Genomic DNA, 25,672 nt, shown 5'->3' with positions numbered 1-25,672 from the left:
ATGCTGGCGAATAGGTACTATTTCTGTGGTTTCATTGAATTTCATTGACAGCCGGAACGCGCCTACTGTTAATGAGGTCGCGGATCCGGATCCGATTCGCATAAACACGCTGACCGAGCCGGCTAACATTTACCTGTGGTAGCCCCTGTGTATTCGGATTTGGACAATGAGTCATTACGTTTTCAGTCACGTTATTCATGTTTTATCAGCTTTCTGGAGATGCGATCCGTCAGATCTGAGGATGCCTGGATGCGTGTACCATAAGTGGCAGTGCTTTTTGAATGACTAGATTATAAAGGAGGACGCTGCTGTAAAGGAGTCGTGATATGCGAAAAGCCGCCATCCTCTGATTCTGCCACCTGCCATACAAACCATAGGGTTTCTTTCCTTTCTCTATCCGATGTTTTTCAAGTTTCGGCGCCAATGGGAGGCACCCTGGGAAGTGGTTGATAGCAAGGCTGTGAAGCCAGTTTACATGTATTATGAAGATGAAGGTACGTTCCCTAGCACGCCTCCTCGTCAATCCTCGCGTCTCATTCACGAGACAGATTCCCTTGATATTGTCGCCGTTAGCGACGTAGACACTCGGGGAACATATGTTTTCGAGGTTAACCACCTCTCCCGCACCGCCCTCCGAAACGCCATAATCTTTTCACGGCAACAACTTATCCAGCAAGTTGCTAAAAAGGGCTTTAACGTCCTTGTTTTAGAGAGGTACGTCCTATCTGTGTCTTGTTATCACGCTGCTTCTAATCCTTATCAGTTGGAGGTTGACTGTATTTCGAAGAGGAAAGAGTCACCGCGTCGAGGTCATGTACAGCGGAAGACGTGAGTGAAGATATTGTAGCCCCGTTTTCTCGCTGACCCTTTCTGACAGCCGCCCAAGCCTTGGGAAAGCTACCGCATCTACCGCCGCCGCCCTTCATCGATGTATTACACGAGTTCGTGTGATGGTAGCAATGGTAGTGTCGCGTGTTTCAGGGTATTCATCTGGGTCAGGGCTGTAGACGCCTTCTGTGCGAGCTGTCCGTGTTGCTGTATTTTTACCGTGATATTTATTGTATTAATATTATTCCGCTGTACAAAGCTCACGCGCTTGGGAGAACACCGACAACATCTTGAGGACCGGGATACTTGAGAGGAAGCTGGTAGTCTGCGGAAGAACGACAAATGGAATCATTGCGGCCTATTGTACACTGTAACATGAACGCCCGTTCTTTAAATAGTCTTGTCGATTTTGCTCGAGCTGCGCATAGCATAGCCAGTCCACGACTGCGAGATGAAAAAGAGTGACAAAGATCAGCGTTTCGTACTGACAGGTGTTCGGAGGACCGACCTCGTCGTATAGCCCAATATTGTGGGCACCCAAAAGTTTCAAACCTAACCAGAGTACAGCGGCAGTCATTCCACTTCCACAAGTGGTCACGACAGATGCATCCCCATTCAGGATTGCTTCGGCCTGCCTGTCTCCAACAGCATCGACTAACGCTTGGCGAATTTCCGGAATGGGACGCAAAGTTGTGTAAGTTGAATTTGATGCCGTGCTTTGCTGTTGTAAGAAAACGTTGAACGGCAGCGAGAAAGAACGGGGTATGTGTCCAGACTCCAGACCGGGCCGTGGCTCAGGATCTGCACCTGTAAACCTGTAAAGTTGACAATTACAAACTGAGTCACTTGATTGTGCCTAGCAGATTTCACCTGCCCCGCGAACGCGCGTCTAATACGATGTCGGCGCCGACCGATCGCGGGTCAGAGGTTGAATTGGCAACCATTTGTTCGTAATCTGGCAGAGAGGACTGTAAGCAATAATAATAATTGAGAACAGTAAGGCAAGACCCTGAACGCACTACGAATAGCTGACACATCGAGCTTTGGGATTGGATATTCCGCTGGCTTCGGCAGGGAGGCAGGTCCCTCTTCAGTAGGAAAACCCAAGTCCTCCCAGTATGGCAAGCCACCGTTGACGACACTGGAGTTAGTATGGCCGAAAGATCTGAACATGAACAGGGCGCGAGGTGAGGAAAAGATGCCGTGACTGTCGTATCTAGATTGGGGGCATGAGGACGACGGAGGACACGGAACCTGGATCGACTCACATTACAACGTGAGATGCAGGCTGGATTCCAAATTTTTCTGAGTACCGTGACCAGGTTCACTTATCTTCTGCAGGGAGATAGATGATGCCACATACCACACGCATCCGCGAATACGCGTTCCGTGGGCATCATATGTTTGAGGCCTAAGGGATGAGAGCTAGCCACTTCATCTAGGTCCAAAAACTGAGATCCTGGTATCCTCTTCGCAATAAATTCGCTCTTTGCATTGCGAGGACTGTTGGGCATAAACCAAGAAACATCCAGCACGGACACTGGGGTTTTTGATTGCAATATCTCGCGCAATTGAGGAGGAGACAAGACCAAAGGAGCTACATTGGAAGAGGAGGCAAATGTACGCGAGAAGGGAGCTCGCAAAGTGTTCTTTAGCAGCAAATTGAAGAGCATCCTAGTGGTGAGATCGAAGGAAGGCTTTGATCCCAAACAGGGCCAAAGACACCAGCACTGCGATCGGTGCTGCTGCCTACATCACGAACTTCGACTACGACCACGACACGTACTTGTAATGCCTTCCGACCAAAGTACTTGGCTGATTTCTATCCCACTGAATGGAGATTCGGAAGGCGTTCACCAGGAGATCACCCATAAGGTCATCCAACAGTTGAAAACCTACCCTCCTAACTCGATTTCACAATTCAGCATACCGTCATTCAAGGTACTTTCTATCCATGCATTCCCGGGAGCCATCTGACAGCGGAATACAAAGACAGGAACATTAGATCTGCTTATTGCTCTATCCGAAGACCTTCCGAAGCAAGAGACGTACTTTACCGTTACTGTAGCGAAGGTTGTCGACACTTTGCGAAATCTGTTAAACAACGATCCTACAAGACTAGCACAACACATCTTAGTGAACGAGAGGAGCGTTGATAACTACGTTCTCGGCAATTGGAAATGGAACGAAGGCCGGTACGGCGTGCAGAAGGGACTCAGAGAGATGGTTGATACGCTCAACAAGGTTGGTGCACATTTGGAACAATAATACTGCTGATTATGAACGTTGCTATACAGGAAATGACATCGATTGACAACTCTATGCGAGCAAAGCTGACAAATTACAACCTGGTGAAAGGTTCTTTAGTACAGATGCAGCGAAAGAAGACGTGCGTTTCCCAATATCGATGAATAACACGCTGATGTCGTCTCAGCGGAAACCTTTCCGTTCGTTCTTTGGTGGATGTCGTGTCTAAGGAGGACTTCATAGGCGACTCTGAATATCTCGAAACGGTCCTTGTTGCTGTCCCTAGGCAAGTTTTGTCGCGGGAACAAGTGATGGTCGTGGATAACTTACATGCGTATAGAAATTTGGTCAAGGACTGGAATTCTAAATACGAAAGATTGGCGTCAATGGTGGTACCTCGTTCAGCCCAGTGAGTCGACTTTTGCTACGTCATTTCGAATCTGACCACATCAGGCCAATCGCTTCCGATGACGAGTATACTCTCTACGGCGTTGTTGTATTTAGACGAGTACATGATGACTTCGTGCAAAAATGCCGCGAGAATAAGTACGAGTACACCTTTGCATTTCTTCATCGTCTGAAATTATAATCTGCATAGGTTCATCGTGCGAGACTTCGTGTATTCTGAAGAGGAAATTGGCAATCAGCGCCAAGAGCTCCAAAACACAGACACCACGGAAAAGGAACTTTGGGTATGCAGGCTTTTAATCGTTCTGTTGGAACCTGAGCTCATCAGCAACTAGACTGAGCTTCTCCACTTGTCACGGACGAATTTCTCTGAATCTTTCCAACTTCTTGTTCACCTCAAAGTTGTTCGTCTATTTGTTGAGAGCGTGCTCAGATACGGCCTTCCTGCTAACTACACTGGGCTTGCCATTAAGGTATAGCGGTCTACATATACTGCCGGAACATGCTCACTCTTCTATCTCTTCAGCCGGAGGCCAAGTCAGCAAAGAAGCTATTTGGTATACTACAGTCACATTTCTCATATCTTGGCTCACGCGCCAGCGGTGCACAATCAAAGATTAAGAATTCGGAGGACTTTGTGGGAGAATATCAATCACTAATGGAACAGGACTTTTTCGATTTCGTTATGTACGAAGTACCTTGGATCGTGAACTAATTTATACCACCTTTTCATTGACATTCATACCATTAAATTTCTATTAGTGAAAGTATAACGATACGACCAGCCCACTATTGTAGGAAGCAAACTGTACACCAGATGAGATATAGCGAAAATGGTAAAATGTGTTTCAGTGTTGTTGTAGGTACTTAAATACAAACCGAACGGTATTCGGTGAAGACGAAGGGTAAAAATGTAGGATAGTAAAGTAGAATCGAGGAACATATTGTCCGATATATCTTCGGCTTTTTATGCAGACTCCGTCTTCTGGGAAGAAGGGTTCACAGAACATCATAAACCCAGATTTGACATCATCCGCGAAGCTTCAGCATCCACATCGTCAGCTTCATACGCTCCGCCCGACATCTGTGGTACACCGATGACGGCAGAGCGTGACGACATAGGTGGACCATATACACTGGGGAAGGATGGCGCAGTGGCTGATGTCGGACTCGAGTTTCCACCATTGTCGCCCGTTGATGTTGTTGGCGAGTCGGGTGGAAGACCGGACGACGATTCCGTGATTCGAGAAAGGGAATAAGTCAAGTCGAGGGATTGAGCCCGATTCGTCAGTGAGCGGGGTTTAGATATCTGTTCTTTCAGTTTTGCTTCGAGTAGCGAGTCCGAGCCTCGTTTCAAAGCATCCTCGGTATGGCGTGTGCGAGAAGGTATGCCGGATCCCTACCATCTGTAAGTACAATCGAAACGTAGAACCTTATAAGAACGTACAATGGGGGGTAACGGTGACCAATACTCAAGCGTAGGACCAGGGCCATATGCGCCTTGGGTATCTTCATGCTCTTCAAAATTGTAGATGTACGCCGGCGAGTTGAAGAGAGCTTTCACATCGGGAGATGAATTAGCCAGCCGTAATCGCCGATCTCCAAGGACAGGATCTGAACGTCCAAGATCGACTGACTCCACTGAGAAACGAAGAGATGAGCGACGCCCGCGACAGATAACAAAGGCTTACCTCGAGTCTTGGCTGCTGCTGAAAGAACCTTGCTATCGAAGTGTGGGAAGGCTTCCGCAAACGAATCACCACGTTTATGCGTGTGAGATGTCGGTGATGGGTAGACGTGGATATTGTGATTAACCAGAAACTGCTCAAGCATCTCGCGGGCAGTGATGAGGAAGTCGCTGTTACTCCGCTGGCAACGGAACTTGAACGTGTACTCTGGAGACGCATCGGAGGCAGAGGTTCCATTCGCAGTAACAGTTTTGAGGTTAGGTACAATGGATACCTGCAAATCACGCTTGATACCTTCGGCGAACGTGAGAAATTCGGGTGAGTTGCAGATTCGTGGAATTTCAGAGCTCGAGGGTACGGCCATATCTGCTTCGAATGGAACGTGTTCCTGAAGTCGAGTGTCAGTGCAATACGTGAAACCTTGAGGTAAACCGTACCAAAAGCATAGCAGCGGCAATTTGAACTTGACTTTCAGGTCCGAATATCGTCACGATGTCTGATGCCGTCTCCTTGTCCGGGAATCGGACGTGAGAGTTCGTCTTCGTTTCGATGTCGCGAATGAAGATGCTTTTCTCCCCTAGAAGTGTACGATGATACCTCCGAGGTATGGCGACCGTTTCATTGACGAAGTCCTTGTCCTGGATATCGTGATAAGTAAAATTTTCACGACATTGAATGATCGTTACCTTAGGGCTGACCAACTCCATCACCGACTGCTTGAGATTATCCAGATTAATGGCATTTTTGGCCGGAGTCCTTGCCACAACATTATCGTCGTTGTCGTTATAGCCCCCCAAAGCAGCAAACTCTTCAGCGTTGGAGAACTTGACATATACACCATACTTCTTCATAATACGCTGAATGCTCCTTCCACCGACACCGATGATGCGTTTGTGATAAGCCTCGGGGACATGGAAGGATATTTCCGCTGGAAGCTCCTCTTGGAGGAGAGAGAGTCCCTGCAAAACAGAACTGTCGGGTCCAGAGATGTCGATGAGGAAGTTGTGGTCGTTAAACGTCTCGAACTTGATTTTAACATTAGTCGTCTGCATAATCTTATTTATTTTGCCGTTCTTCTTCCCGCTAATGAATTCGCGGTGCTCATTTGATAGTTCGATTTGAAAACGTATCTCGTGTTGGAAAGTCTGTAAAAAGGGTTAAAAACCGATGACCGTACTGATACTCGGAAGCCATACTTTGATGAGATCCAGTTCCATGACCATGCTGACTGCGGCTCTCACTTCATGCTCTAGACCGTGCATCTCAAAGCACATGCTCTTGAAGACGACCTCCGCACCAGTCGTAATCGAAATTTGTTTGAGGAGTGTGGAAACTTGGTTAGCGCCCAGGGTCGTGGGTGGCAAGAGCGCATTGAATTGAACAGGTAAAAGCCAGAAAGATCCAACGTAATAGTTGCAGGCCTAGAAACAGACTGAGAGGTGAGAGGAAACCAAAATTGGCCGACGTACGAGTTGCATGATGGACCGAATCGTGCGTTGGATGTTGACACGGCTGTCCCCAAAGACAGTGATGAGGCTGGTTGAGCTACCTAGAGGGGGGAACTGTATGAATGTGGCATTGTCGCTCATGATAGACTCGAGGTCGTCAGGTCGGTCTGTCACCATCCAGTCCAACTTGCGTGGTAAAATAGCGGTGTCCCTCGAAATGACCGACTTGCTCTACATGTTGTGAGAAGATGGACGAGAATTTTGGTATAACAATCTTACCTTCGTAGCTGACACTTGGTACAACATGTCTCGTGCGCGTTGCACCCCAAAAAACTCGCCTGTGATCCAGATCACACTACTCGAACGGGAGCTGCCCGTCGTGCCCGGAGAAAGGGAGATATCAGGTCCCACCAGACCCTGCAACGGGGAAGGCAGATAAATGTTTGTAGCGGTCTCTTCCTGAATAGACTGGAGCACAGCGCGTTTCTTTCCAGCGATGATAGAGACGAGTTTGTAGTCAATCTCGCACATTTCGGATTTGAGACCACTCTGTGAGGCATGTAAGCTTGGAGCGCTGAAAACCACGGCAGGAACGCACCAGTTCGTCAAGCATGACCAGCAATCGAACTCTGGCCAAGTCAACAGAGTCCCCAGGCCCTGTCACGACAAGCTCGCATATACGTTCTGTCTCAAGCCCTGACCAACCAGCGCTGCTGCTGATCCCATCTGGGGGCGTGCGACTTGAGAGCGACAGAGGGCTATTCACGACGGCTATGTGGGCGAGAGTCTGGGAAGCGATGTCGTCGAGTCGACGTCTGACCTCCGGCTTGAGCGCAGGCTTCGAGGAAGGAGAATCGAGGATCTCTGAGCGTGTAACCTTGATGGCGGCGCGGTGCTGGGCCAGTGTCAGCTATTGAGACAAAGACGGAAAAAAGGCGACGCACTTGGACAGGACACTCTTTTAATATCATACCGCGAGTAATCATGACCTGCTGGTACGAGCCAGTAATGTGAAAATTCCAGCCACGACCTTGGTCAGTCAAGAAATAAGAGACATGACAACCATGCAAAGTGCCGGCAAGCATGGCGAGCTTGGCGATGGCCTCGGTGTCGGCCTCTGAAGGAATACTAGAAGTGTTTACATGCTGCTGGAGAAGGTGTGGGGTAGGAAAAGGCTCTGTTGGTGCACCTCTGAGCTCTGGGCCCGACGCGTAGTCGAGTGATGAAGAGGGAGAATGAATGTGTCGCGACCGGCGTGGATAAGTAAAAGAAGTTGTATAGACGTCCATGTCGGTGTAGAAAGAGAGAAACGGAAGGACTGGAGTCGTGGAAGGTGAGGGTATTGGATAGGAGGGTATGCGACACTTGAAGTGGTATCGATGCTGGGTCTGCTGCTGCCGTTGCTGGCAAATTCCACTTATGACGGAAAATGCACCAAAGCTGGGCAAAAGACAGACCGAGCACGCTAGGAAACGAGTTATATAGAGGAATATCGAGGAATATATTCACCCTATATCCTCGATATCCGGAACAAAGCAAGATCAAAAAGAGTCAAAAAATTAAAGGCCAGAGCGAGTCTCAGATCATCGAATCACCCGGCGCCTCTTTGCCGCCTTTTCATTCCGCCCTCAAGTTGCCTCTTCCGGCTTCTGCTTTCCCGCTCAAACTTTCTCGACGTAATAAATTATTATGACCTCCGTCTCGCCTCGATGAGGCCACTTCCGAGACATCTCTCCAGCGTGTCTAGTCTACAATACTCGAGTTCCGTATTCCATTCATAGTCCATCTAGGTCGTGGATCCATTCTTCGTCATCCATACTGTTAAAGTCGAACAGCTTATTGTAGCATCGCCTGCCGCGTGTCGAAAAATGCACATATGGGTTCGATCCGTTCAGCTTTTCGCCACATCGGTAACAAAAGTGCATCCGGCATTTAGCACATGTCATCTACAGAAATAGATAGTATTAGAAAGCAGGCTTTCTAGACTTTCCGAGAGACAACTTGCATGATTGCAGCCCATGGCTTTCTCCACGTGCACCTCGCATCCAGGGCATGCCATCGTACTTGATTCGAGCCATTGCTGATTTAGTTGCTCTTCGTGGTATGCATTGACGAGCTTGAGAACATTGGCCCTACCGTACCTCCTGAGAAGCAATGCACGTTCGGGCGAGTCTTCAGCCAGCGCCAGATACTCTTTGACGATTTCACTCGACGCAGAGGCCATGCATGGCGATAGAGGGCCGTGCCTACTTGGTTCAGATAAAGTGTACATTGGTGATAGTTATGGTACTTACCATGCATGCTTGCAAAACGAACAAAATGAGTATGAACATGACGGACATATTCTCAAACGGTCCCAGCCGGATTCTTCATCGTTAGTAGCCTGTTTAGGGACGGGCGACTGACAAAAGGTCATCGGGCAATGCGTGATAGTAGGGTCTACATCGTATAAATTAGCATTGCGTAGCACCAATAGAGCAAAGTGTTCACCTTTCTCAAGCGCACACTTTTCCCTCAGCCAGCGCCATCGCTGTATCTCTTCTGGCGTTAAGATACGTGCTACTTCCTCCTCATTTGCTTCTCTGCCAGCCTTGACACATCGCGGGTCAGGACAGCCCACTCTGGACACCTCTCCCTCTCTCACACATATCTGCCAAAAGTCTTCAAGACATGGCCGACAGAAGACATGACCGCATGTTAGCTGCAAACACTTGGAGCCTTTATGAGAATTTAGACAAATGGAACACGGGTACGAGTTTTGTGCAAATTGGGTAGATTTTGAGGACATTTCATAGGCAACCAGTAAAGGCGACAGAAGTTGAGGGGCTGGATGAGGGATGCTGTGACACAGTCAACGCAAGAAACATTGGAAATACATACAGTGCGCACTTGATTACTGTGGGATCCGTGTCGGATATAAGATCTACGGAGTCCAAGAACTCTCCACCACGAATGAATTCTATCCAGTTATATAATACAGTCTCGCCGGGCTGCCACATATGAGAGAGGACACTCTGAAGCTTAGATAACAGGGGCATCCATAGATGTGTAGCGTGTATCGATACAAGTTGTGGGGGGTCGTGGAGGGGGTAAGCCGAAGGCAAAACGATATGTAGCAAAAGTGGTGGTAATACAGCCAGAGAAAGAGACTGCGAGAGACCATCATTGAAGATAGAGACAGTGCGAGATTCACTGAACTCTACGGGGACCTCAAGCTTTACTGAACTATCGCACATGTTGCTGGAAACGCATTCAGGATAGATGGACTACGGGATTTTATAATACACGTTACATGCAGTTTGAAAGAGAAGAATATATGCACACCTCCAAGACTTCCCATTCCTCTCTCTGGATAGACTGGCATTCTGAGATATCCATGATACCTAACGGCAGGAGAGATGGAGCAGGGGCTGAGGGCAGAAAGTGAAAGAGTCAGCATAGGTCAGCATGCTCCGACATCGCCGCCGGCAGCTCCGGGCCGACACAAGAAAATATTTCCAAGGTTTTGTTTACCGTCGATCAGTCATGGAGTCTTTTCGCTCATCTCAGGGCTTTGTGCGAGCCTTGAAGAGTTCCTCTGATCCTCCATCCCCAGAAGGACCTCTGAAAATCGATATTGCGCGTCAGGCATGGGACAATAAAACTTTCTACGTCCCTAGAAAAGAGGAAGTCATTGCGGATTGGGTGTTGAGTAGATTGCTTAAAGAAAAATCGACGTGCGAGCATTCATACATGGTCATTTTGCCGTGCTGACTTTTTTTCTTACCCAGGATTCTTGATGTTCGTTATTGGACCCTCCTGCTCGATGTCATCTCGTCGCCGCAAGTCTCTTTAAGAACATGGCTCCTACCGTTGTTGAATCGCATACCGGTCTTACCTGTGGTCGTTGCACTCCTAAGAGGCCTATCAGATGTTGATGTCTCAGCTCGACAACACCTGACCTTCCTCACACGCAATTGCCTGGCAATAATATGGCCTCTGGCAGTCCATAAATTTACCGCCGAAAATTTGCTAGAGTGCTTCGGAATATTCTTGCTCTCTGCACGGTGCTGCCAATCAGACAAGAATCATGATCAGATTGGACAATGGTTACTTCATTCATTCCTGTCCTCCTTCAATAACTCGTCAATGAAAAAGAAGGTCAGTTTCTTTCTGACTGCTCTTTGGCCCTCGTTAAAGACCCCATAGCTTTACTCTACATTTACCCAAATGTATCTTGGTGATTGGATGACGTACATCAGTACAGACGTAGCGGCCTCAATCCTCGGGGAGAACATATACACTGCCGGTGTTGAAATCCTCTTCAGTCTTGACATCCTCCGGCAGTCTGTTGACGGTGATCTCACACTTTTCGAAGTCCTGGAGGGTGTCAATATGTCTTCACTCCTCGTCAACCTTCCTCGCCTGTTTCGCTCGTTCGTAACCTCAGTCAAGCGGTTTCGTGGAGCACTCTTTGGACAGGGATCGTCGCGACAGTCGATTGGTGGGATCGAAGAAGTCCGATCGGCAGGGATGCATTTTTTCATTTCTTCTCAGCCGCTGTTGAACGCCAGCGGCTTAGAGGTGGAAGCCTGGACAGCTCAGGTGGAGCTGCTGAAAGTCATCAACGAAGAGGCACTGTTCACCGGTAGTCAACGAGACCTTGAAGGAATCTTCACGAAGGTTATTGAGAATGCTATCTCCGTTCTCAGCACAGCTAGCGTCACAGGTAGCCTTGGAATTCTTGACTGCGCGGCACCGGCTGATCAACCCTTAGAAGAACAGAAGATCGTCACCTCACTTGTAGCTGGTGCGCTCACTATGATTGCTCGTATAGAGTACAGTATCCTGGAAGCAGCGTTGCCTAAAATCTTACCCCTGATATTGGTGGTGAGTACATCACTCCTTCACAACCTCGTATCTTAAATACATATTGTCGCACAGAGACCGACTGCCGACAAGTCTTTCTTCTCATTCCTAGAAATCTTGTTGGACTACCACTCAAAAACTCGCACCATAAACACTCACCTCTCAGTCTTACTATCAGCGCCTGAACGAGACAGGATAGCACTCATCCTCGATGACGTCAGGACGACCTACCAGATTGCCACGGACGCATCTGCGCTTGTTCATCCTGTTCACTTTGATCGTTTGGTTATATGTACCCGAACTTTCCTCACCTCCACTCAAATACTACCGACTATTCACTCAATCTTTGAAAATCTGGCTTCGTGTTCTGATGCATTCTCAGCTGCACAAGAGACTTTGTCGGAACACCTCAAAAAAGCAATGAAGGGGAAATTACCTGCGGTTGCTGTTGAAGACATCATCCATGATTTAGACGTGTCAGCTTTCTGTTTGACACTTTCCTGTCGGATATCCAGCGTCATCCTGTCTGCGATATCGCAACAATCATTGCCTTCCTCAATTCGAGAGGAGTTGCATCGCTCTGCAGACACTTTTCGGAGTGCGTCGCTGAATCCAACCCTATCCAAATCAGTAAAATTTCTGCACAAAATGATCGGTACTCACTCTCGTGAGGTATGGGGATCATCAGTGGGAGCGTCATCACTTCTCCGTCTGCAATACTCCCTGAGTGCTCAGCGCTGTCATTCTCTGACACAAGAGGATTCGTGGGATGGCAAAACATTGACGAAACTCATGATGTTATTGGACAAAAGCTGTGATGAACATGGATACCCTGTTTATCCTGCTATGAACTTTGAGATTGTATGTCTCTTCGCGTATGTCTATATTGTTGTTCACCTCTCTCATTTCAGTTTCGAACTCTGCTTGATTCTGTCGGTCATCACGTTGAAGAGAACACATCTTTAGTGGACAAATTGATTGCCTTTGTTGCGCAAGGCTCGCTACCCCTGGATGCCGGCCGTACACATATTGCGCTGCTTCATCTTCTTATCGGCCAATGGCTTCCAACTATAGAGTGAGTCCGTAATCCCTTGTGCATAAGCTGCTTTTCAACTAGGCCCAGTGTTTTGGCATCCCGCGAACAATTGAGCAATCTTGTTCGTGTCATCGTCGGGAGCGGTAATGCCGTACTTCAGCATTTCCTGACATCGGCCCAAGTCTGGGAGTTACCGAGTTTACGCAGTGAGTAACATTTGTCATGTTGACGACGTAATTTATACGACGGGTATTAGATGCATTCCTTGCTTACTTTGATGAGGCGACATCAGCACTAGGAACCGATGACCAGCGATCGGAGGAGTCTATCCGAACTGATAGTACAACACACCGTGACATAATAGTTGTGTTCCGCATTCTACTGGCGGTTCCGGTTGAGTATTTCTCTCGGCAGTCATGGCTAAATTTTGCAAAGAGAGCATTACGCGCAGATACAGTGATCTGTGGTTTGATAAATGAAGATGAGGGATACATTTCCCAATCTAAATCGGTGCTCCGCACTTTCGCGAGGCGAACATTCTCACATCTTGGTGTCATTGACCGACATGTAAGCTTGATTCCTGTTTCTTCAGCAGATCGACTTACTTGAAGATAGCTCGAAGATGTCCCATCCTACTTGGAGCATCTGATGATATCTGCTACAACCGCTCTAACCAATCAAGAAGTGACGTTGGCCACATTAGATCTTGTCGAGTTCTATGTATCGTAAGTTAGAGGCTCTGCAGTCGGTGCTGAAACTTATTCTCTCTCCGTTAGCTCCCTCTTGAAAGCAGAGAAGAACCATCGCTCAGCCACATCTGAACTCTTGTCCAATTTTCATCAGCGGCTGCAGCTCAGTTCTTTCCTTGAGCGAGACGTTCGTTCGCAGTGCTTACAGCGGACGGCTCAGCTTTTGATCAAAGAGCACCAACCTGACAGGTTAGACTTCTGCTCTTGCGTGGGCTTCTGCTGATGATCTCTCCTCGTCTCTCTTTCTCAGTTTCTCAGATGAATTCAGGGCTAAGCTGCTCAAAATTCAAAACGATTTTAAGGCCTTCCTTGAGCCTTCTATGACGGCAATGGCAGCCAACGACATCAATGCAGACGACTTGAAATTTCCTGCCAGTGGGCTGTTGGGTGGGTGGTATTGCATTATCTCCCTCCAACGATGGCTGACGCCGGAAGGTTTGTCGATAATCCTTCGCTGGCGCTGAATCACTCTTATACAATACCAACTTGTAGGTGTCAATCTGCAGGTGTACGGACACCACTTGTGCCTCAAGTTCTGTCAGCTCGATGAGAATCACTGCTATCATCATGCGATAACCACTACGTTTGCAATTCTCAAAGAGGAATTCTTATACAGCACAGATGTCACTCGGCGCGCCCTTTTGGATATAGTAACGGAAGCCTATGTAGTTCTATATCCCACCTTCGGCTCCGAAGGTGAATGGAGAATAACATGCACTTGCTCCTTTACTGACCTTTGAATAGACGAAGCCAGCATGGATGCCATTCTGGCCGACATATATGGAGAACTATCGGCTCCGGAGTTTACTCATGTAACAGAAACGGTCTCTCGGTCACTACTGAGTAGCGAGCACACCACAGCATCCTTACAGTGTATGGTGGGTGTGGCCATGTTATTGTTACAAGAGATTCCAAAAAGTCGGTACCTTTCGTTTCTGCATAGCACGGAAATTTCTGACATGCGATACACAAGCTACTTTCCAAATTGCCCAAAACTTTACGACATTCTGTATAACGACATTTGGGAGTAGGAATGTGTTCATCTCCGTGTCCGCGATACGCCAGCAAGTACTCCGCTTCCTAGTTCAAAGGTGTCGCGATCGAGTAGGTCATTCTTGTGACTATACCATTGCTTTACGAACCTGACCAACCTCGCATAGTCAACAACACTGCGACCGGTCGATGTCAGCGCGATATGGTCACTTATAGCAAAGCTTCTGTCCGGTGCTCGAGAACAAGATGAGGGCACCTCGACGGCCGCCTTTCATGACATCGTCACGGTTATCCGGTCTCTCGTTCGTTTCCGGCGCGACCTTGTCATTCAAACCCTACCCCATCTCGGTTACATCCTGCGACAGCTACTGATGATAATGCGGAGACCACGCGCTCAACTTGGGGCGAAGCAGAGCGCCATGGTCGCACAGAGCTACCCATCTTGGATAAACCCCCAGCAACCGCTGGGCAATGAAGAAGCTAAGGCTCTCTCTCGACTCTTAGAATCTTTGGCAACCAAAAGCATAGTCAAAGTCCAGTCATCGAATACTGAGGCGCCAAAGGCGGAGTCTTTGGTGGGACCGTTGTCCAAGCATGCTGCCTATGTGTTGACAGCACACATTGACGCTGTCAGCGACCCTCTTTGTGTCTTCCCGGCAAGTCTTCGGAAGGAGTTAGAGCCAGGTCTTTTCGCTCTGTGTGATATGATCAATGAACACAGTCGAGATGCGATTATGCTATCGTCTCTTGACGTGGGCGGGAAAGCAACGATGAAAGCATTGTGGAAGGAATATGAAAAGCAACGATATATCGGCAAGGGATAAGAGGCACCGTTGTTATTGTACAGCATATATTATGTATTGTTATATTATTCTTCTACTTAATGCCTTCTGACATAAACGTCCTTGACATGAGTTTGACCATTTGTTTCAGGCTTAACAAATCCTGCTCTCTTTTTCTCTTCGGCTATGTCCCTAATTAGGGCCAAGAAGTCGTCGACAGCACCCTCAGAAGTCTGGATGTGGATAACAACTCTGGAACCCCCAAGTATGAGGGGCTCTGGCAAATTTTTCCCTCGCTCAAATATTTCATCATATGTTGCACCAATGCTGGACGCATCGTAGAAAACCTGGGTCGAAGGTAAACGAGCGCTTCCAGATGCAGTGTAGCAAACACGTACCATACAAGTCTCAGCAGGACTTAGGATGGTCACGCCAATATCCTCGAGTCCTTTTTGAACCTTGCGAGCAAGCGCATGGACGTTTACAAGAAGCGGGAAATTATTGTTGAGAGCGTAAGCTGCTGAAGCTGCGAGAATACCAGTTTGGCGCATACCGCCGCCAAAAAGCTTTCGGAACCGACGGGCTTTCGTTATGAACTCTTTCGGGCCTACTAAGCAAGAACCGATAGGTGCACCTTTATGCGAAGAATGAATACCCAAGAATTCGGATAGCCATGCAACTTACCTAGCCCTTTGCTGAAACAGAGGCTGACAGTGTCAAAGGGATCACACAGCTCCTTCATAGACAGCCCAGTCTCAACAGCAACATGCCAAAGACGTGCACCATCAAGATGCATCTTGATGTTGTGCGAACGTGCAAATCCAGAAATAGCTATGATTTCGTCCTGCGGGAATATAGTTCCGTTGAGAGTATTCTCAAGCGAGATGACCTCCGTCGGAGCTCTGCTCAGAGGATAAACGTCAAAAGGTTGGAATAGAACGAACATGAACATACAAATGGACATCTGTGTCATAGATCACATTGTCTTCCACTTCCGACAGAGTGAGATGATGGCCTTACATCGCGAGATTAGCTCGCGCACGTAAAGACATGAGACATTTGTACCATTTGAGGGAATCAAAGTGGTCATGGCAGCACCAGAGTGGAAAGGTATTCCCCCGACTTCATATCTAAAGTTAAAATTAGTCACTACGGATAAGACTCGTACAACATGCGTATACTTGTGAATATGGCCACGGTGATCACACAAAACCGTGTATGGAGGTTGCTTCAGATGAGTGCGCAGCGCAATCTGGTTCGAGGCTGTCCCCGACGGCATAAATAGCCCTGCTTCCTTGCCGGTCAGTTGGGCGATATGAGCTTCCAGGGAGCTGATAGGAGAACAGACATCAGGATGGATACTGATAAGCAGATAAACGACTTGCGTAGTCGAAGGCTCCGAATATACGTCGTCGCCTAGAGTCGCATTGACAGCATAGGCATACATCTCTACGGTTGGAACTGTAGCATTGTATTCACTTAAGTCGTCAGGAGAAGGAATGGAGATAGGAGCCAACCAGTAATAGTATCCGCTTCAATATCTCGTCAGGATGTATCTCACTGCTGTGAGGTATAATAACTCACAAATGAAGGTTCGGGCAATCTCCTTGCGTTTAGATTCATTCTCTATAGCTTGAGTCTTCGACAAAAGGTCGACCTTGACGGATTGGATAACCTTTGCTCTAGCCACTTCTAAGGAGGAAGACATTTTACGCGCTTGGACGAAAAAGAATGAGCGTAGCCGTAGAGAAGAAGAAGAAAGTTGAGTCATCTTTGTCGGAACTTATCATGGTGAACCTTCTGGCACAGAGGCGGCGGTCCGGATACCGGAAATCGACCGGAATGGTGGGATCGATTACTTACGTGATAGGTGTTTGTCCACCTTCTTTGCTTTTCACTCATTCATTGCGCTACTGTTTTGTTCAATATCTGTTTTTGAAATGGGAAACGTAAGAGAAATAGTTATCTGTATGGTGGCTCACTCTCACCTTGTGTCACTATAGGGTGCCAAGGCAGCTCAAAAACGGGAGAGAAATGCAGACAAGAACGCCGCGAAAGGATCGAAATCGCAGTCCAAGTCCAATGCAGCAGCTACGAACATCCTCTGTACTACCTGTCGACAGGCATTCGTGAGTGCCCTACATCCTTTCAATGACAGGACACTGGCTAATATCTTCGCCACGTCAAGTTTGTCACTACCCGGGCGCCCGCGTGAGTATTTGGGCAGCTAGACGTTATTGACTGTTTTTTTCTAAGCGATTTACAGACTAGAGGAGCATGCGCAGAATAAGCATAGCAAGACCATTGCTGAATGCTTCCCGACTTTTGGGAAATAGTTCCTTATTTTTGCTTTTTTTCGGGCTACAATTGTTTTGATGTAGACTTGATACCGGATTGCTTTCGATCTTTTAGATTTTCACGAGCGGTGACTCTGGAATAAATATGGTGTGATGGAAGGTGATTACAAGGGACCGAAGCCTGAGCTGCCTGCATTCGCTGCACTTCTACTTTGTATCTTCTCGCCAACCTTCTTCTGCACGTCGTTGTATTTTGCCACACAGCGGTCTATACAGACCTGCTCGCCCTTGTTCAGCTCGCCGTCTGCGTATCTAGCGGGGATGCATTTGTTGTGACATGACCTAGAGCAATGTTCAGACATCGCAAAGGAACTCGAAGAAACGTCCATACGCCACCATGCGGTTGAAAAAGTCGGTCACTGTGTCCAGTCTGTAGATACCAGTCAGATACGGAGAGGAAACAAATAATGAAGGTAGTCACTCGGTAATGGCCATTTCAATCTTTTCTGGATTGACACCGCCAGAAGGACCAGCCCGTGGACCACCACCAAGGAACGACATGATATTTTTGAGACGAAGCCTGGATGACGGTGCAAGTGAAAATATTGAAGTCGTTGGTCACGTTTTTTTCGTCCAGATCAGGCACGAAAAAAAAGTCGCGTCTGTTTGTGCAGCCATGGCCGACTCTCAGACTAAGACAGCCATCAGCGTCCACCGTTGCAGATTCGTCGACTACACTCCTTCTTCAATCACTGCCTTGGCCTTTCCCCCTCTCCCTCTTCCCTCACCCAAAGGAAAGGATACAGCAGCAGCAGCCCAGTTTCCACATTTTGCAAGTCTTGCTGTCGGGCATGCTAATGGGAACATCGATCTTTGCTATTGGTCAGGCGAGAAGGATGGGCTACAATCACCCCAAGCTTGGGTAGTGACCAGGGTGTGTAACTACTTTTCCGTATGGTTTACACTAATCTGGTGTTAGACACTACCAGGTCTATATCCATCCAAAGTCGACTCTCTTGCCTTCTCCATACGATATCCACGTCAGGTTCTCTCTGATGAGGTTCCAAATCTCGATGCACTTCGGTTATTCAGCTCGGGCGGCGGCAGTGAGCTACTGGAATGGGACACAGATCGGTGCTGCGTGCGAGTAGGTCATATACTACTTTGCCTTGGAATGTTGAATAACATATCTAGTAGAGAACTATAAGCTCCCAGGGAGGCTCTATTTGGTCCATCTCAGTTAACCCAGCGTCGACGCAACTAGCAATGGGATGCGAGGACGGAAGTATACGCATCCTGTCTTTGCTAGAGGATGATTTAGTTCACCTTCGAAAGTTCGACCGCGTAAAATCTCGACTGTTGAGCATTGCTTGGGGTCCGCCTACGCTTAAGAGAGTCTCGACTGGCTCAGGACAAACTGATGATGAGGAATATGAGTGGTCAGACTCATGGCTAGTGACAGGTGGGTCTGATAGTAGTCTGCGTAAATGGGATGCTGTAACGGGGCGCTCATCCGAGCGCATGGGCACGGACAAAGTACGAGGTGAAAGGACTTTGGTGTGGGCAGTATGTGCACTCGGGTTGGTGTTCATCTCTTCCGTCTTTTGTGGAATGATGCTGACTTGTACCAGGGACGGTACTATTGTCTCTGGGGACTCCCTCGGAATGGTCGAGTTCTGGGACTCAAGGACCTGCACTCAGTTGCAAAGCTTCCAAGGTCATGGAGCTGATGTACTGTGCCTCGCAGTCAGCCCTGTTAGTTCTTTCTGTTTCTAATCGCGTTCGTCAATCTGAGTTATCTCTAGGAAGGGTCTGTTGTATACTCTTCAGGCGTAGATCAAAAGACGACACAATATTCACTCGTTAAAACGCACATTACCGACAGCACAAGTACAGGACGGACAACTACCCGATGGATACAATCAAGCTCTCGTCGAATGCACTCACACGATATCCGTGCATTAGCGATGTGGCCGCCCTACACACCTCTCCCAACCTCCCACAAACGTTCTTTTCCCATCGATGTTGCTCCTGTACTTGCTTCCGGAGGTCTTGACATGTCCGTTGTCGTTACGCCAGCCGCGCTTCCTTCTAGCACTGTCAAGAAGATAATAAATCCACTTGCGACTAGTGTCGAGGCTACATTTGGTGATTCTTACCACCGACGACTGGCATACGCCGCAGGACCATCCAACGTGTCTTCTATATGCATTTCCCGAAGTGCTCGTCTCGTTTCTTGCCTGAGAGAGGCCGGCGTGAGTATATGGAGAATTAACCAACGCTCCGAGGATGATATTGATGCGGGAGAAACAGCCTCTGGAGATGACGCTTGGGAGAAGGTCTTAGAGATGGACCTCAATGTCCACACCAATCTTGTTGCGAGTGCTATATCAGATGACGGTCGATGGTTCGTCGTCTCCGATCTATACGAGACAAAATTATTTTCTTTGGCCACCGATGTGAGTTTGAGCTCACAGATTGTCGTCATACGTAAACTGATGAGATTTAGCCTAGGGGTGATCTCACACCTAAACGAGTGCGCAACTTTGGATCAATACTACAATCCCAGCTTCCTTTTACACCACATTCGACAGGTGGACTAGCATTCGCGTTTACCCCTGATTCTTCCAAGCTTGTGATGACAACGGCCATGTCATCGTGCGTCTTACTCATAGACCTAGGAAATGATACCGATGGACCAAAGGTTTTGCGAAGATTCGATCATCACCGTCAGAGAAACGGCATGGGCGGAGACCGAGTCACCAAAAAACTCAGGCCTGACGGGGATGTTGATATGGAAGCTCCGGAATCGGAGGCCGCGCTTGACAATGATTCATCATCTTGCGTAGCTGTCAACATTCTGCGAATTGCCGTCAGTGCTGACGGACAATGGGCAGCGACTTCTGATGACAACGCCCGGACTCATGTCTTCAACCTGGACTCTATCCAAGTAAGCTTTTGCCGCATTGCTTCCGCGTCTCTTTCTTAAGAAGTTATAGCACCATTGCGTTCTACCTTCTTTTGCTCATCCCGCTCAAACTTTGGCATTTGACCCGTCAACGTCAAGTCTACTAACACTCGCCTTCCCCGACAACTCCATTCAAATATACGACGTGGAATCGCGACAGTTCCCCTCGTGGTCCAAGGGCCTTATTGCGAATCTCCCCCAGCGATTCACACAAGCACATGATCCTGTTCTTGGTGCGACATTTGATCCTGGCTCACGACAGAGCACGCCGGACTCTTCACCGACAAAATACGCCTTGTTCTGGGGTTCGACATGGATGTGTAAGATCAACATGGATGGCTCCAACCTTAGCAACGGCGGATTCAATAAAAAGCGTCTGCGCGCGCACAACATGAAACGGCCTGCAGCTCAGGATCAGCACACAACCGACTTCAAGATGATCACTCATTTCAGACCGATCTTGCATGCTGATTTCATTTCTCCTGGAGAGTTGGTTGTGGTTGAGAGGCCGTTGGTCGATGTTCTTGCTACATTGCCTCCAGCTTACTTCAGACACAAATACGGGGCGTCATGAAATGTTGTATGCTACTACATGCTCTATATTTGACAAAAGTACACGTATGACTAGTATAGACTACAATTATTTCCGATGATGAGAGAAATCCGTGATTGAATGCAATAGATATGTATATATAGTGGCCATGTTGAAGAGAAGTTCAGTTCGAGTGATCCCGTCTATCTTGTTTTTGATCCTCGCTGCCAGCGAATTTTAGTCGTTTGATAAACATGAAAGGCGGAAGCTCACTTTGAATTGATGATGGACAAATAGAGTGTCCAGAACACGCCACAGGTGGATTGGAATGGGACGCGATAGGGAAGAGGCATGAACCGAAAGTTGACGAGTTGTGCGATCGGCCAGACTTGCCAGTTGGTGATGAGGGCAGGCTTGTAAAGATCTTTGTATTTTTCTTGTATTTGAGCGGGGCTTCGACCTTCCATTAATCCCATAGAACCCAAAAAAACAGCGAGCTGCCACAAAGGATCAGGGGAGGATATAAAGGAGCGAAACCATACGTACCCCAATTGGCGCCCTGTAAGACGAACTATGAGAAGTATTCCAACACAAGGGGAGCAAAGTAAGGCGCACATGAAAATTTGGTCACAAGCGACTCTTTTAGCGAGGGCTTTTGCCCTCCCACGACTCGAGTTGGTAGCGCTGCGTCGCATTGGGAACCGATGCTCTAGGAATTTGTTCCATCGTCCAATCATGGGACCTAGGATGGAGATGAGGGGACATAATCTGAAAGAGAAAGGGGCATACTTATCGCAAAACCGAAGCAGAAAAAGCGAAATGTTCTGTGGAAATCATATGTCGGGCGTTGTTCATGTCGTTTTGTCAACTATGCGGGCCCTTGAGAAACACCCTTGTCGAATACCGCCTGTAGCGACTCACGATTATCTGGGAGGCCTGAGCGACGACATCGCCGAGTGCATTCATGGTTCCGCCTATGCACGCGAGCGTAATGCTAGGGTAAGTACGGAAAGAGTGTTGGTATGCACGTGCGACGGCAAAGCTAGACATGACGGTGAAGAGACACGAAAAGCGAGGGAAAAAAGAAAGAGGAAAATATTCATTCGATCCGGCGTGGAGCTCGGGAAGTACTTAAATAAACTGAATTGGGGAGGCATAAAATTTGAATTCACGTGCCCAAGACGCGTCAACAAGGCACAACAACGCCGGTGTATAAGAAGGCGGGGTCGGTCGTTATTCCCTTCTCGCACACCTTTCCCTCCTACTTCCATCACTAAGCAAGCTACCGCCTATCTATTCGTGCTGGCCATGTTCTATTCTTTCATCGCCCTCTTCTTCTTTGTCGTGTCCGGCTCCTTTGCCGCCGTTATTCCTCGCGTGGACACGGTGTCTTCGGCCGCCAACTCGTACTCGGGCAACGCTGGGACCGCGGATGGCGGAAATGTCCAGAACAATGGTACCGCACCATTAATTGAGATCCTCTCCGGTACGTGTGCAGCGCATATACCCAGCTTCGAGACTAACCTTTGAGTAGACAATGCAGGCAACGGCGGTACATCCGAGACGGGACCCTCTTCGGCTCAGAGCGGGGGAACCAGCGCCTTCAAAGAGGAAGACAAGACTGTACCACTTTTAGCAGCACTGGAGATTGTCCCACGTAAGTCGATCCATGTCGGAAGTGCCCCCCAAAGCTGATGTATGTAGGATAGAAGCAGAGCAGGATTGCTGATTGTAGCATTTCTATTTTATGCATTGTATCACCAGCATTCGCACGTACACTGTACTATTAGCCATCTAGAGACTAGCCCTGTATCACAATGAGATTCCTATCTTCTGTCTTCACAGCAAACGCAATTTGCCAGTCACTTCATTCACCAGTTTAACCGGAGCAGGACCGATGCCAAGAACTGCTGTTGTGTCCCTGCAGAGCGGTCAACGTGAGCCAATTATGCAGCGAGAACTTACTGGTCCTTTATTGAACGCGCACAAAGATTTAGGCTCTTGGCGATTGCTTCCAGTTCAAGAATCTGCTCCTCTGAGGTCGCCTTGAGGGCTATTTTAGCTTGGCTACCGGAATTCAGATAATCTTCAACCTTTGAAAGTGCAGACAATTCACCCAGTGCGTTCCCAATGATTAACAAGCTTAAATATCGTCAGCGAAAATCTGGGTACGTAGAAACATAGCTTACAGTGGGATTTTTCTTCACTAGTGCCTTGTAGCAGGCAAGTGTCGCGTCTCTATGGAATTCTTAAGACTGAGAAATCGCATATCAATTTTGATGTACGCACCCGCACCTACGCATGAGCTCAGCTACCATAACAAAGCACGAACAAGCGCACCTACTGAGCGAATATTTTCCCACTACCCATTTTCAGATCCGTTCGAACGATCAAAACCTGAGTTCTGGTTGTTGAGACAGTCACAAGTAAACAGATTCTCATACAAGTTTGCAGGGTTCAAGAAAACTGGCTGATACAGAAGAGAGATCTCCGTCAGGAATGTCTTCCTCATTTTCTGGTTCGGGTTCAAACAGTTTCGTCTCGTTTGCTTCAGGACGGTTTCGTAGGTAACCGACAAAAAACCCGAGAGTACCGGAGACAGCTCCAAGAGCAAGTGATATTATGACTGGATAGAAAAAATCTCAGCAGGCAGCAGAAAGGCCAGAACAGCAAGGCACGAACGAGGAGAACGAGACATGAAGGGGAAAAGGTAGTTTCGGCAAACTCCGAGGCAGCTTTTTTCAGTTTCTTCATCAGCACCGTCGTCGACGAAAGACCTATTGAACACTCATCATCTCTAATCACTGTTCATTTACCCGGCGACTTATTAAAATGGATGCTGAGGCCTCCACCTCTGCTGCGGCGGACAATGCTACGCCCAGGAAGCCTTTTTCCACCCTTGAACTATCTCAACAGACATTGAAAGCTCTCGAGGATATGGGATTCTCTACCATGACACCCGTACAAGAAAAATCGATACCCCTACTCCTCGCCGGTAAAGATCTCTTAGGCGCTGCTCGCACCGGGTCTGGCAAAACGCTCGCGTTCCTTATACCCGCTGTCGAACTTTTACACAGACTAAAATTCAAGCCTCAGAACGGTATGGGTTTCTGGTCTTTTTATGCGCTTCTTCTAATACTTTGAGACAGGCACTGGAATCATCATCATTTCTCCGACACGAGAGCTAGCTTTACAAATATTCGGCGTTGCAAAAGATCTCATGGCTCATCATTCGCAGACGTTTGGTATCATCATGGGAGGTGCTAATCGAAGAGCGGAAGCGGACAAGCTGGTCAAGGGTGTAAACCTCCTGGTGGCTACTCCTGGACGGTTATGGGATCATTTGGAGGTGCGTATGCGTACTTCGAACGTTAACTGGTACTTACCAGCTGGGGAAGAGCACAAAAGGCTTCGTATATCGTAATTTGAAGGCTTTAGTTATCGATGAAGCGGACAGGATTCTTGAGGTAGGGTTCGAGGAGCAGATGAAGAAAATTATAAAGCTTTTGCCTAATGGTGCGTTACAAATGCTCCTTATCCGTCCGTTTCTCACAAATCTTCACCAGAAAATCGACAATCGATGTTATTCTCTGCTACTCAGACAACAAAGGTACAAGACCTGGCACGGATATCGCTTCGACCAGGTCCTGTGCAAGTAGACGTTGACAAGGAAGAGTCTACTAGCACTGTATCGACACTTTCTCAAGGCTACGTTGTCTGCCCTTCAGACCGACGATTCCTTCTACTCTTCACGTTTCTCAGCAAATACCGAAAGAAAAAAGTCATCGTTTTCTTTTCCAGCTGTGATTCTGTCAAATATCACGCTGAACTACTCAACTACATTGATGTTCCGGTTCTGGATCTCCACGTAAGTCCATTAACGTCGAGAAGCAATGGCCTTTGGCTAACTTTGTGCAGGGAAAACAAAAACAGCAGAAACGGACAAATACATTCTTTGAGTTCATCAATGCAGACTCGGGTATCTTGTTGTCGACCAATGTTGCTGCTCGAGGGTTGGACATACCCCGTGTGGACTGGATCGTTCAGTTCGATCCTCCAGATGATCCTCGGGAATATATCCACCGAGTGGGTCGTACAGCTCGAGCAGGAAAAGTTGGGAAAAGTCTGCTATTCCTGCTTGAGAGCGAGCTAGGTTTCCTAAGGTATCTGAAAGAGGCCAAGGTCCCTCTCAATGAATTCAGCTTCCCCGCCGATCGCATAAAGAATGTGCAGAGTCAGGTCCGTCTTATTCTCCACTGAAATATGAATATTATCTTATTTGTCTATCAGCTCGAAAAATTGTTGCAAAAGAATTACTTCCTTCATCAGTCTGCTAAAGATGGCTTCCGGGCATATCTACAAGCATATGCTTCATACTCGCTGAAGAAGATTTTCGACGTCAATGCGCTGGATCTTGCAAAGGTTGGAAAGGCCTTTGGTTTCTCGGTTCCTCCTCGCGTCAATGTGAATATCGGTGGCGGAAGCAGTACTTCGGCAGAAAAGCGGAAACGTCCGCGTCATGACGATGAGGAGGAATTCGAGGAACTAGAGTTTGATGAGGCGGCATTGGACGAGGATGAAGATAAACAGCTGGAGGTACGGGAACGTCGGAATCAGGGTAAAGGTCGGCGTATAGAGACGTTGGGAAGAAAAAGAGTTGAAAAGGAAGTGTACAAGAAGGGGAGAGAGCGGCAGAAGATGGCAGCTAGTGGACAGTGGAGTCGCTGAGAGTAGTTGTAACATTTTTTTGCCGTATATCTTCTATGCTAGTAACCTTTTGCATCCGTCATCAAAAGTCACGTGAAGACCACGTTGCGCCAAACATGGACAGCTGAGGCCACCACGGTT

At 47.9% G+C, this 25,672-nt stretch overlaps 14 protein-coding genes across 14 annotated transcripts; 7 read left to right on the top strand and 7 right to left on the bottom strand.

Moving 5' to 3' along the window:
- Window positions 1-200: 200 nt before the first annotated feature.
- On the top strand, window positions 201-1,100 carry EV420DRAFT_952688 (uncharacterized protein). The gene is made up of 5 exons (XM_060484127.1): window positions 201-494; window positions 549-714; window positions 764-828; window positions 878-1,025; window positions 1,088-1,100. Exons 1-4 carry the CDS (start codon window positions 401-403, stop codon window positions 949-951), a joined length of 399 nt encoding a protein of 132 aa, XP_060336383.1. The 5' UTR covers window positions 201-400; the 3' UTR covers window positions 952-1,025; window positions 1,088-1,100.
- EV420DRAFT_952715 (Rhodanese-like domain-containing protein) lies at window positions 1,026-2,769 on the bottom strand. The gene is made up of 6 exons (XM_060484128.1): window positions 2,192-2,769; window positions 2,097-2,133; window positions 1,848-2,044; window positions 1,699-1,783; window positions 1,337-1,643; window positions 1,026-1,272 (listed from the first exon to the last, which is right to left on the bottom strand). Exons 1-6 carry the CDS (start codon window positions 2,499-2,501, stop codon window positions 1,219-1,221), a joined length of 990 nt encoding a protein of 329 aa, XP_060336382.1. The 5' UTR covers window positions 2,502-2,769; the 3' UTR covers window positions 1,026-1,218.
- EV420DRAFT_1719189 (uncharacterized protein) lies at window positions 2,620-4,654 on the top strand (the record flags this gene model as incomplete). The annotated part of the gene is made up of 8 exons (XM_060479734.1): window positions 2,620-2,769; window positions 2,821-3,072; window positions 3,126-3,217; window positions 3,263-3,484; window positions 3,529-3,621; window positions 3,674-3,767; window positions 3,819-3,956; window positions 4,010-4,654. The coding sequence occupies 8 exons, from the start codon at window positions 2,620-2,622 to the stop codon at window positions 4,196-4,198; spliced, it is 1,230 nt and encodes a 409-aa protein (XP_060336381.1). The 3' UTR covers window positions 4,199-4,654.
- EV420DRAFT_952977 (cytoplasmic protein) lies at window positions 4,346-8,208 on the bottom strand. Its single transcript, XM_060484130.1, has 10 exons — window positions 7,564-8,208; window positions 7,218-7,514; window positions 6,899-7,168; window positions 6,641-6,850; window positions 6,368-6,592; window positions 5,858-6,316; window positions 5,609-5,809; window positions 5,175-5,559; window positions 4,931-5,124; window positions 4,346-4,882 (listed from the first exon to the last, which is right to left on the bottom strand). The coding sequence occupies exons 1-10, from the start codon at window positions 7,906-7,908 to the stop codon at window positions 4,493-4,495; spliced, it is 2,976 nt and encodes a 991-aa protein (XP_060336380.1). The 5' UTR covers window positions 7,909-8,208; the 3' UTR covers window positions 4,346-4,492.
- A 1-nt stretch (window position 8,209) lies between these two features.
- EV420DRAFT_952976 (uncharacterized protein) lies at window positions 8,210-10,053 on the bottom strand. Its single transcript, XM_060484129.1, has 6 exons — window positions 9,944-10,053; window positions 9,509-9,885; window positions 9,110-9,459; window positions 8,914-9,058; window positions 8,625-8,865; window positions 8,210-8,565 (listed from the first exon to the last, which is right to left on the bottom strand). Exons 1-6 carry the CDS (start codon window positions 9,995-9,997, stop codon window positions 8,395-8,397), a joined length of 1,338 nt encoding a protein of 445 aa, XP_060336379.1. The 5' UTR covers window positions 9,998-10,053; the 3' UTR covers window positions 8,210-8,394.
- Window positions 10,054-10,144: 91 nt separating this feature from the next.
- EV420DRAFT_1760025 (Urb2/Npa2 family-domain-containing protein) lies at window positions 10,145-15,100 on the top strand (the record flags this gene model as incomplete). The annotated part of the gene is made up of 15 exons (XM_060480605.1): window positions 10,145-10,335; window positions 10,390-10,759; window positions 10,808-11,327; window positions 11,376-11,488; window positions 11,543-12,328; window positions 12,379-12,542; window positions 12,591-12,709; window positions 12,760-13,070; window positions 13,119-13,228; window positions 13,280-13,441; window positions 13,503-13,687; window positions 13,745-13,948; window positions 13,997-14,170; window positions 14,226-14,356; window positions 14,413-15,100. The coding sequence occupies 15 exons, from the start codon at window positions 10,145-10,147 to the stop codon at window positions 15,067-15,069; spliced, it is 4,197 nt and encodes a 1,398-aa protein (XP_060336378.1). The 3' UTR covers window positions 15,070-15,100.
- A 1-nt stretch (window position 15,101) lies between these two features.
- Window positions 15,102-16,843, bottom strand: EV420DRAFT_1513902 (pyridoxal phosphate-dependent transferase). Its single transcript, XM_060471776.1, has 9 exons — window positions 16,612-16,843; window positions 16,545-16,559; window positions 16,413-16,488; window positions 16,209-16,358; window positions 16,093-16,157; window positions 15,982-16,042; window positions 15,712-15,929; window positions 15,426-15,661; window positions 15,102-15,374 (listed from the first exon to the last, which is right to left on the bottom strand). Exons 1-9 carry the CDS (start codon window positions 16,796-16,798, stop codon window positions 15,126-15,128), a joined length of 1,257 nt encoding a protein of 418 aa, XP_060336377.1. The 5' UTR covers window positions 16,799-16,843; the 3' UTR covers window positions 15,102-15,125.
- Window positions 16,844-17,030: 187 nt separating this feature from the next.
- On the top strand, window positions 17,031-17,363 carry EV420DRAFT_1262253 (At2g23090 like protein; the record flags this gene model as incomplete). Its single annotated transcript, XM_060467112.1, has 2 exons — window positions 17,031-17,160; window positions 17,284-17,363. Coding segments are annotated over 2 exons (210 nt in total), but the record flags the coding sequence as incomplete, so codon positions are not given.
- Window positions 17,213-17,964, bottom strand: EV420DRAFT_952545 (mitochondrial import inner membrane translocase subunit Tim10). The gene is made up of 2 exons (XM_060484126.1): window positions 17,806-17,964; window positions 17,213-17,754 (listed from the first exon to the last, which is right to left on the bottom strand). Exon 2 carries the CDS (start codon window positions 17,711-17,713, stop codon window positions 17,489-17,491), a length of 225 nt encoding a protein of 74 aa, XP_060336375.1. The 5' UTR covers window positions 17,714-17,754; window positions 17,806-17,964; the 3' UTR covers window positions 17,213-17,488.
- Window positions 17,965-17,984: 20 nt separating this feature from the next.
- Window positions 17,985-21,057, top strand: EV420DRAFT_952516 (WD40-repeat-containing domain protein). The gene is made up of 7 exons (XM_060484125.1): window positions 17,985-18,258; window positions 18,304-18,471; window positions 18,522-18,904; window positions 18,956-19,079; window positions 19,130-19,783; window positions 19,834-20,274; window positions 20,324-21,057. The coding sequence occupies exons 1-7, from the start codon at window positions 18,001-18,003 to the stop codon at window positions 20,864-20,866; spliced, it is 2,571 nt and encodes an 856-aa protein (XP_060336374.1). The 5' UTR covers window positions 17,985-18,000; the 3' UTR covers window positions 20,867-21,057.
- EV420DRAFT_1637468 (uncharacterized protein) lies at window positions 21,009-21,874 on the bottom strand (the record flags this gene model as incomplete). Its single annotated transcript, XM_060476707.1, has 6 exons — window positions 21,009-21,048; window positions 21,098-21,321; window positions 21,371-21,383; window positions 21,440-21,566; window positions 21,614-21,692; window positions 21,746-21,874. 6 exons carry the CDS (start codon window positions 21,872-21,874, stop codon window positions 21,009-21,011), a joined length of 612 nt encoding a protein of 203 aa, XP_060336373.1.
- Window positions 21,875-22,132: 258 nt separating this feature from the next.
- Window positions 22,133-22,553, top strand: EV420DRAFT_1637467 (uncharacterized protein; the record flags this gene model as incomplete). Its single annotated transcript, XM_060476706.1, has 3 exons — window positions 22,133-22,310; window positions 22,359-22,481; window positions 22,534-22,553. The coding sequence occupies 3 exons, from the start codon at window positions 22,133-22,135 to the stop codon at window positions 22,551-22,553; spliced, it is 321 nt and encodes a 106-aa protein (XP_060336372.1).
- On the bottom strand, window positions 22,509-23,538 carry EV420DRAFT_952427 (peptidyl-tRNA hydrolase PTH2-domain-containing protein). The gene is made up of 8 exons (XM_060484124.1): window positions 23,507-23,538; window positions 23,269-23,450; window positions 23,169-23,221; window positions 23,114-23,119; window positions 23,014-23,062; window positions 22,941-22,966; window positions 22,790-22,891; window positions 22,509-22,745 (listed from the first exon to the last, which is right to left on the bottom strand). The coding sequence occupies exons 1-8, from the start codon at window positions 23,520-23,522 to the stop codon at window positions 22,664-22,666; spliced, it is 516 nt and encodes a 171-aa protein (XP_060336371.1). The 5' UTR covers window positions 23,523-23,538; the 3' UTR covers window positions 22,509-22,663.
- Window positions 23,539-23,556: 18 nt separating this feature from the next.
- EV420DRAFT_952419 (DEAD-domain-containing protein) lies at window positions 23,557-25,644 on the top strand. The gene is made up of 6 exons (XM_060484123.1): window positions 23,557-23,924; window positions 23,974-24,173; window positions 24,223-24,340; window positions 24,391-24,692; window positions 24,743-25,063; window positions 25,115-25,644. The coding sequence occupies exons 1-6, from the start codon at window positions 23,657-23,659 to the stop codon at window positions 25,550-25,552; spliced, it is 1,647 nt and encodes a 548-aa protein (XP_060336370.1). The 5' UTR covers window positions 23,557-23,656; the 3' UTR covers window positions 25,553-25,644.
- The last annotated feature ends 28 nt before the right edge of the window (window positions 25,645-25,672 follow it).

The sequence above is a fragment of the Desarmillaria tabescens genome (assembly GCF_030435595.1).
Source record: "Desarmillaria tabescens strain CCBAS 213 chromosome Unknown EV420scaffold_5, whole genome shotgun sequence".
Lineage (NCBI taxonomy): Eukaryota > Fungi > Basidiomycota > Agaricomycetes > Agaricales > Physalacriaceae > Desarmillaria > Desarmillaria tabescens.
Note: the sequence above shows the minus strand (reverse complement) of the source record. Positions and strands in the feature narration are given on the sequence as shown.

Bases quoted from the DNA above. Each gene is read 5' to 3' on its own strand.
- EV420DRAFT_952688 (XM_060484127.1), top strand. From the start codon at position 401: ATGTTTTTCAAGTTTCGGCGCCAATGGGAGGCACCCTGGGAAGTGGTT. The intron at 495-548 runs GTACGTTCCCTA...TTCACGAGACAG, and splicing joins CATGTATTATGAAGATGAAG to ATTCCCTTGATATTGTCGCC. The intron at 715-763 runs GTACGTCCTATC...AATCCTTATCAG, and splicing joins AACGTCCTTGTTTTAGAGAG to TTGGAGGTTGACTGTATTTC.
- EV420DRAFT_952715 (XM_060484128.1), bottom strand. From the start codon at position 2,501: ATGCTCTTCAATTTGCTGCTAAAGAACACTTTGCGAGCTCCCTTCTCG. The intron at 2,134-2,191 runs GTATGTGGCATC...CACGGTACTCAG, and splicing joins CGTATTCGCGGATGCGTGTG to AAAAATTTGGAATCCAGCCT. The intron at 1,644-1,698 runs GTGAAATCTGCT...TCAACTTTACAG, and splicing joins GACGCGCGTTCGCGGGGCAG to GTTTACAGGTGCAGATCCTG.
- EV420DRAFT_952977 (XM_060484130.1), bottom strand. From the start codon at position 7,908: ATGGACGTCTATACAACTTCTTTTACTTATCCACGCCGGTCGCGACAC. The intron at 7,169-7,217 runs GTGCGTTCCTGC...CATGCCTCACAG, and splicing joins TGGTCATGCTTGACGAACTG to AGTGGTCTCAAATCCGAAAT. The intron at 5,810-5,857 runs GTAACGATCATT...CACGATATCCAG, and splicing joins TGGAGTTGGTCAGCCCTAAG to GACAAGGACTTCGTCAATGA.
- EV420DRAFT_952976 (XM_060484129.1), bottom strand. From the start codon at position 9,997: ATGGATATCTCAGAATGCCAGTCTATCCAGAGAGAGGAATGGGAAGTC. The intron at 9,059-9,109 runs GTGAACACTTTG...TATACGATGTAG, and splicing joins AAAGTGTGCGCTTGAGAAAG to ACCCTACTATCACGCATTGC. The intron at 8,866-8,913 runs GTAAGTACCATA...TGAACCAAGTAG, and splicing joins TCGTTTTGCAAGCATGCATG to GCACGGCCCTCTATCGCCAT.
- EV420DRAFT_1513902 (XM_060471776.1), bottom strand. From the start codon at position 16,798: ATGACTCAACTTTCTTCTTCTTCTCTACGGCTACGCTCATTCTTTTTC. The intron at 15,662-15,711 runs GTAAGTTGCATG...CTTCGCATAAAG, and splicing joins CTGTTTCAGCAAAGGGCTAG to GTGCACCTATCGGTTCTTGC. The intron at 15,375-15,425 runs GTACGTGTTTGC...CCTTCGACCCAG, and splicing joins GTCCTGCTGAGACTTGTATG to GTTTTCTACGATGCGTCCAG.
- EV420DRAFT_952545 (XM_060484126.1), bottom strand. From the start codon at position 17,713: ATGGACGTTTCTTCGAGTTCCTTTGCGATGTCTGAACATTGCTCTAGG.
- EV420DRAFT_952516 (XM_060484125.1), top strand. From the start codon at position 18,001: ATGGCCGACTCTCAGACTAAGACAGCCATCAGCGTCCACCGTTGCAGA. The intron at 18,259-18,303 runs GTGTGTAACTAC...ATCTGGTGTTAG, and splicing joins AAGCTTGGGTAGTGACCAGG to ACACTACCAGGTCTATATCC. The intron at 20,275-20,323 runs GTAAGCTTTTGC...AAGAAGTTATAG, and splicing joins TCAACCTGGACTCTATCCAA to CACCATTGCGTTCTACCTTC.
- EV420DRAFT_952427 (XM_060484124.1), bottom strand. The intron at 23,222-23,268 runs GTATGAGAATCT...ACCAGAACTCAG, and splicing joins TTCTTGAACCCTGCAAACTT to GTTTTGATCGTTCGAACGGA. The intron at 22,892-22,940 runs GTGAATTGTCTG...GAATTCCGGTAG, and splicing joins AATCATTGGGAACGCACTGG to CCAAGCTAAAATAGCCCTCA.
- EV420DRAFT_952419 (XM_060484123.1), top strand. From the start codon at position 23,657: ATGGATGCTGAGGCCTCCACCTCTGCTGCGGCGGACAATGCTACGCCC. The intron at 23,925-23,973 runs GTATGGGTTTCT...ACTTTGAGACAG, and splicing joins AAAATTCAAGCCTCAGAACG to GCACTGGAATCATCATCATT. The intron at 25,064-25,114 runs GTCCGTCTTATT...TTTGTCTATCAG, and splicing joins TAAAGAATGTGCAGAGTCAG to CTCGAAAAATTGTTGCAAAA.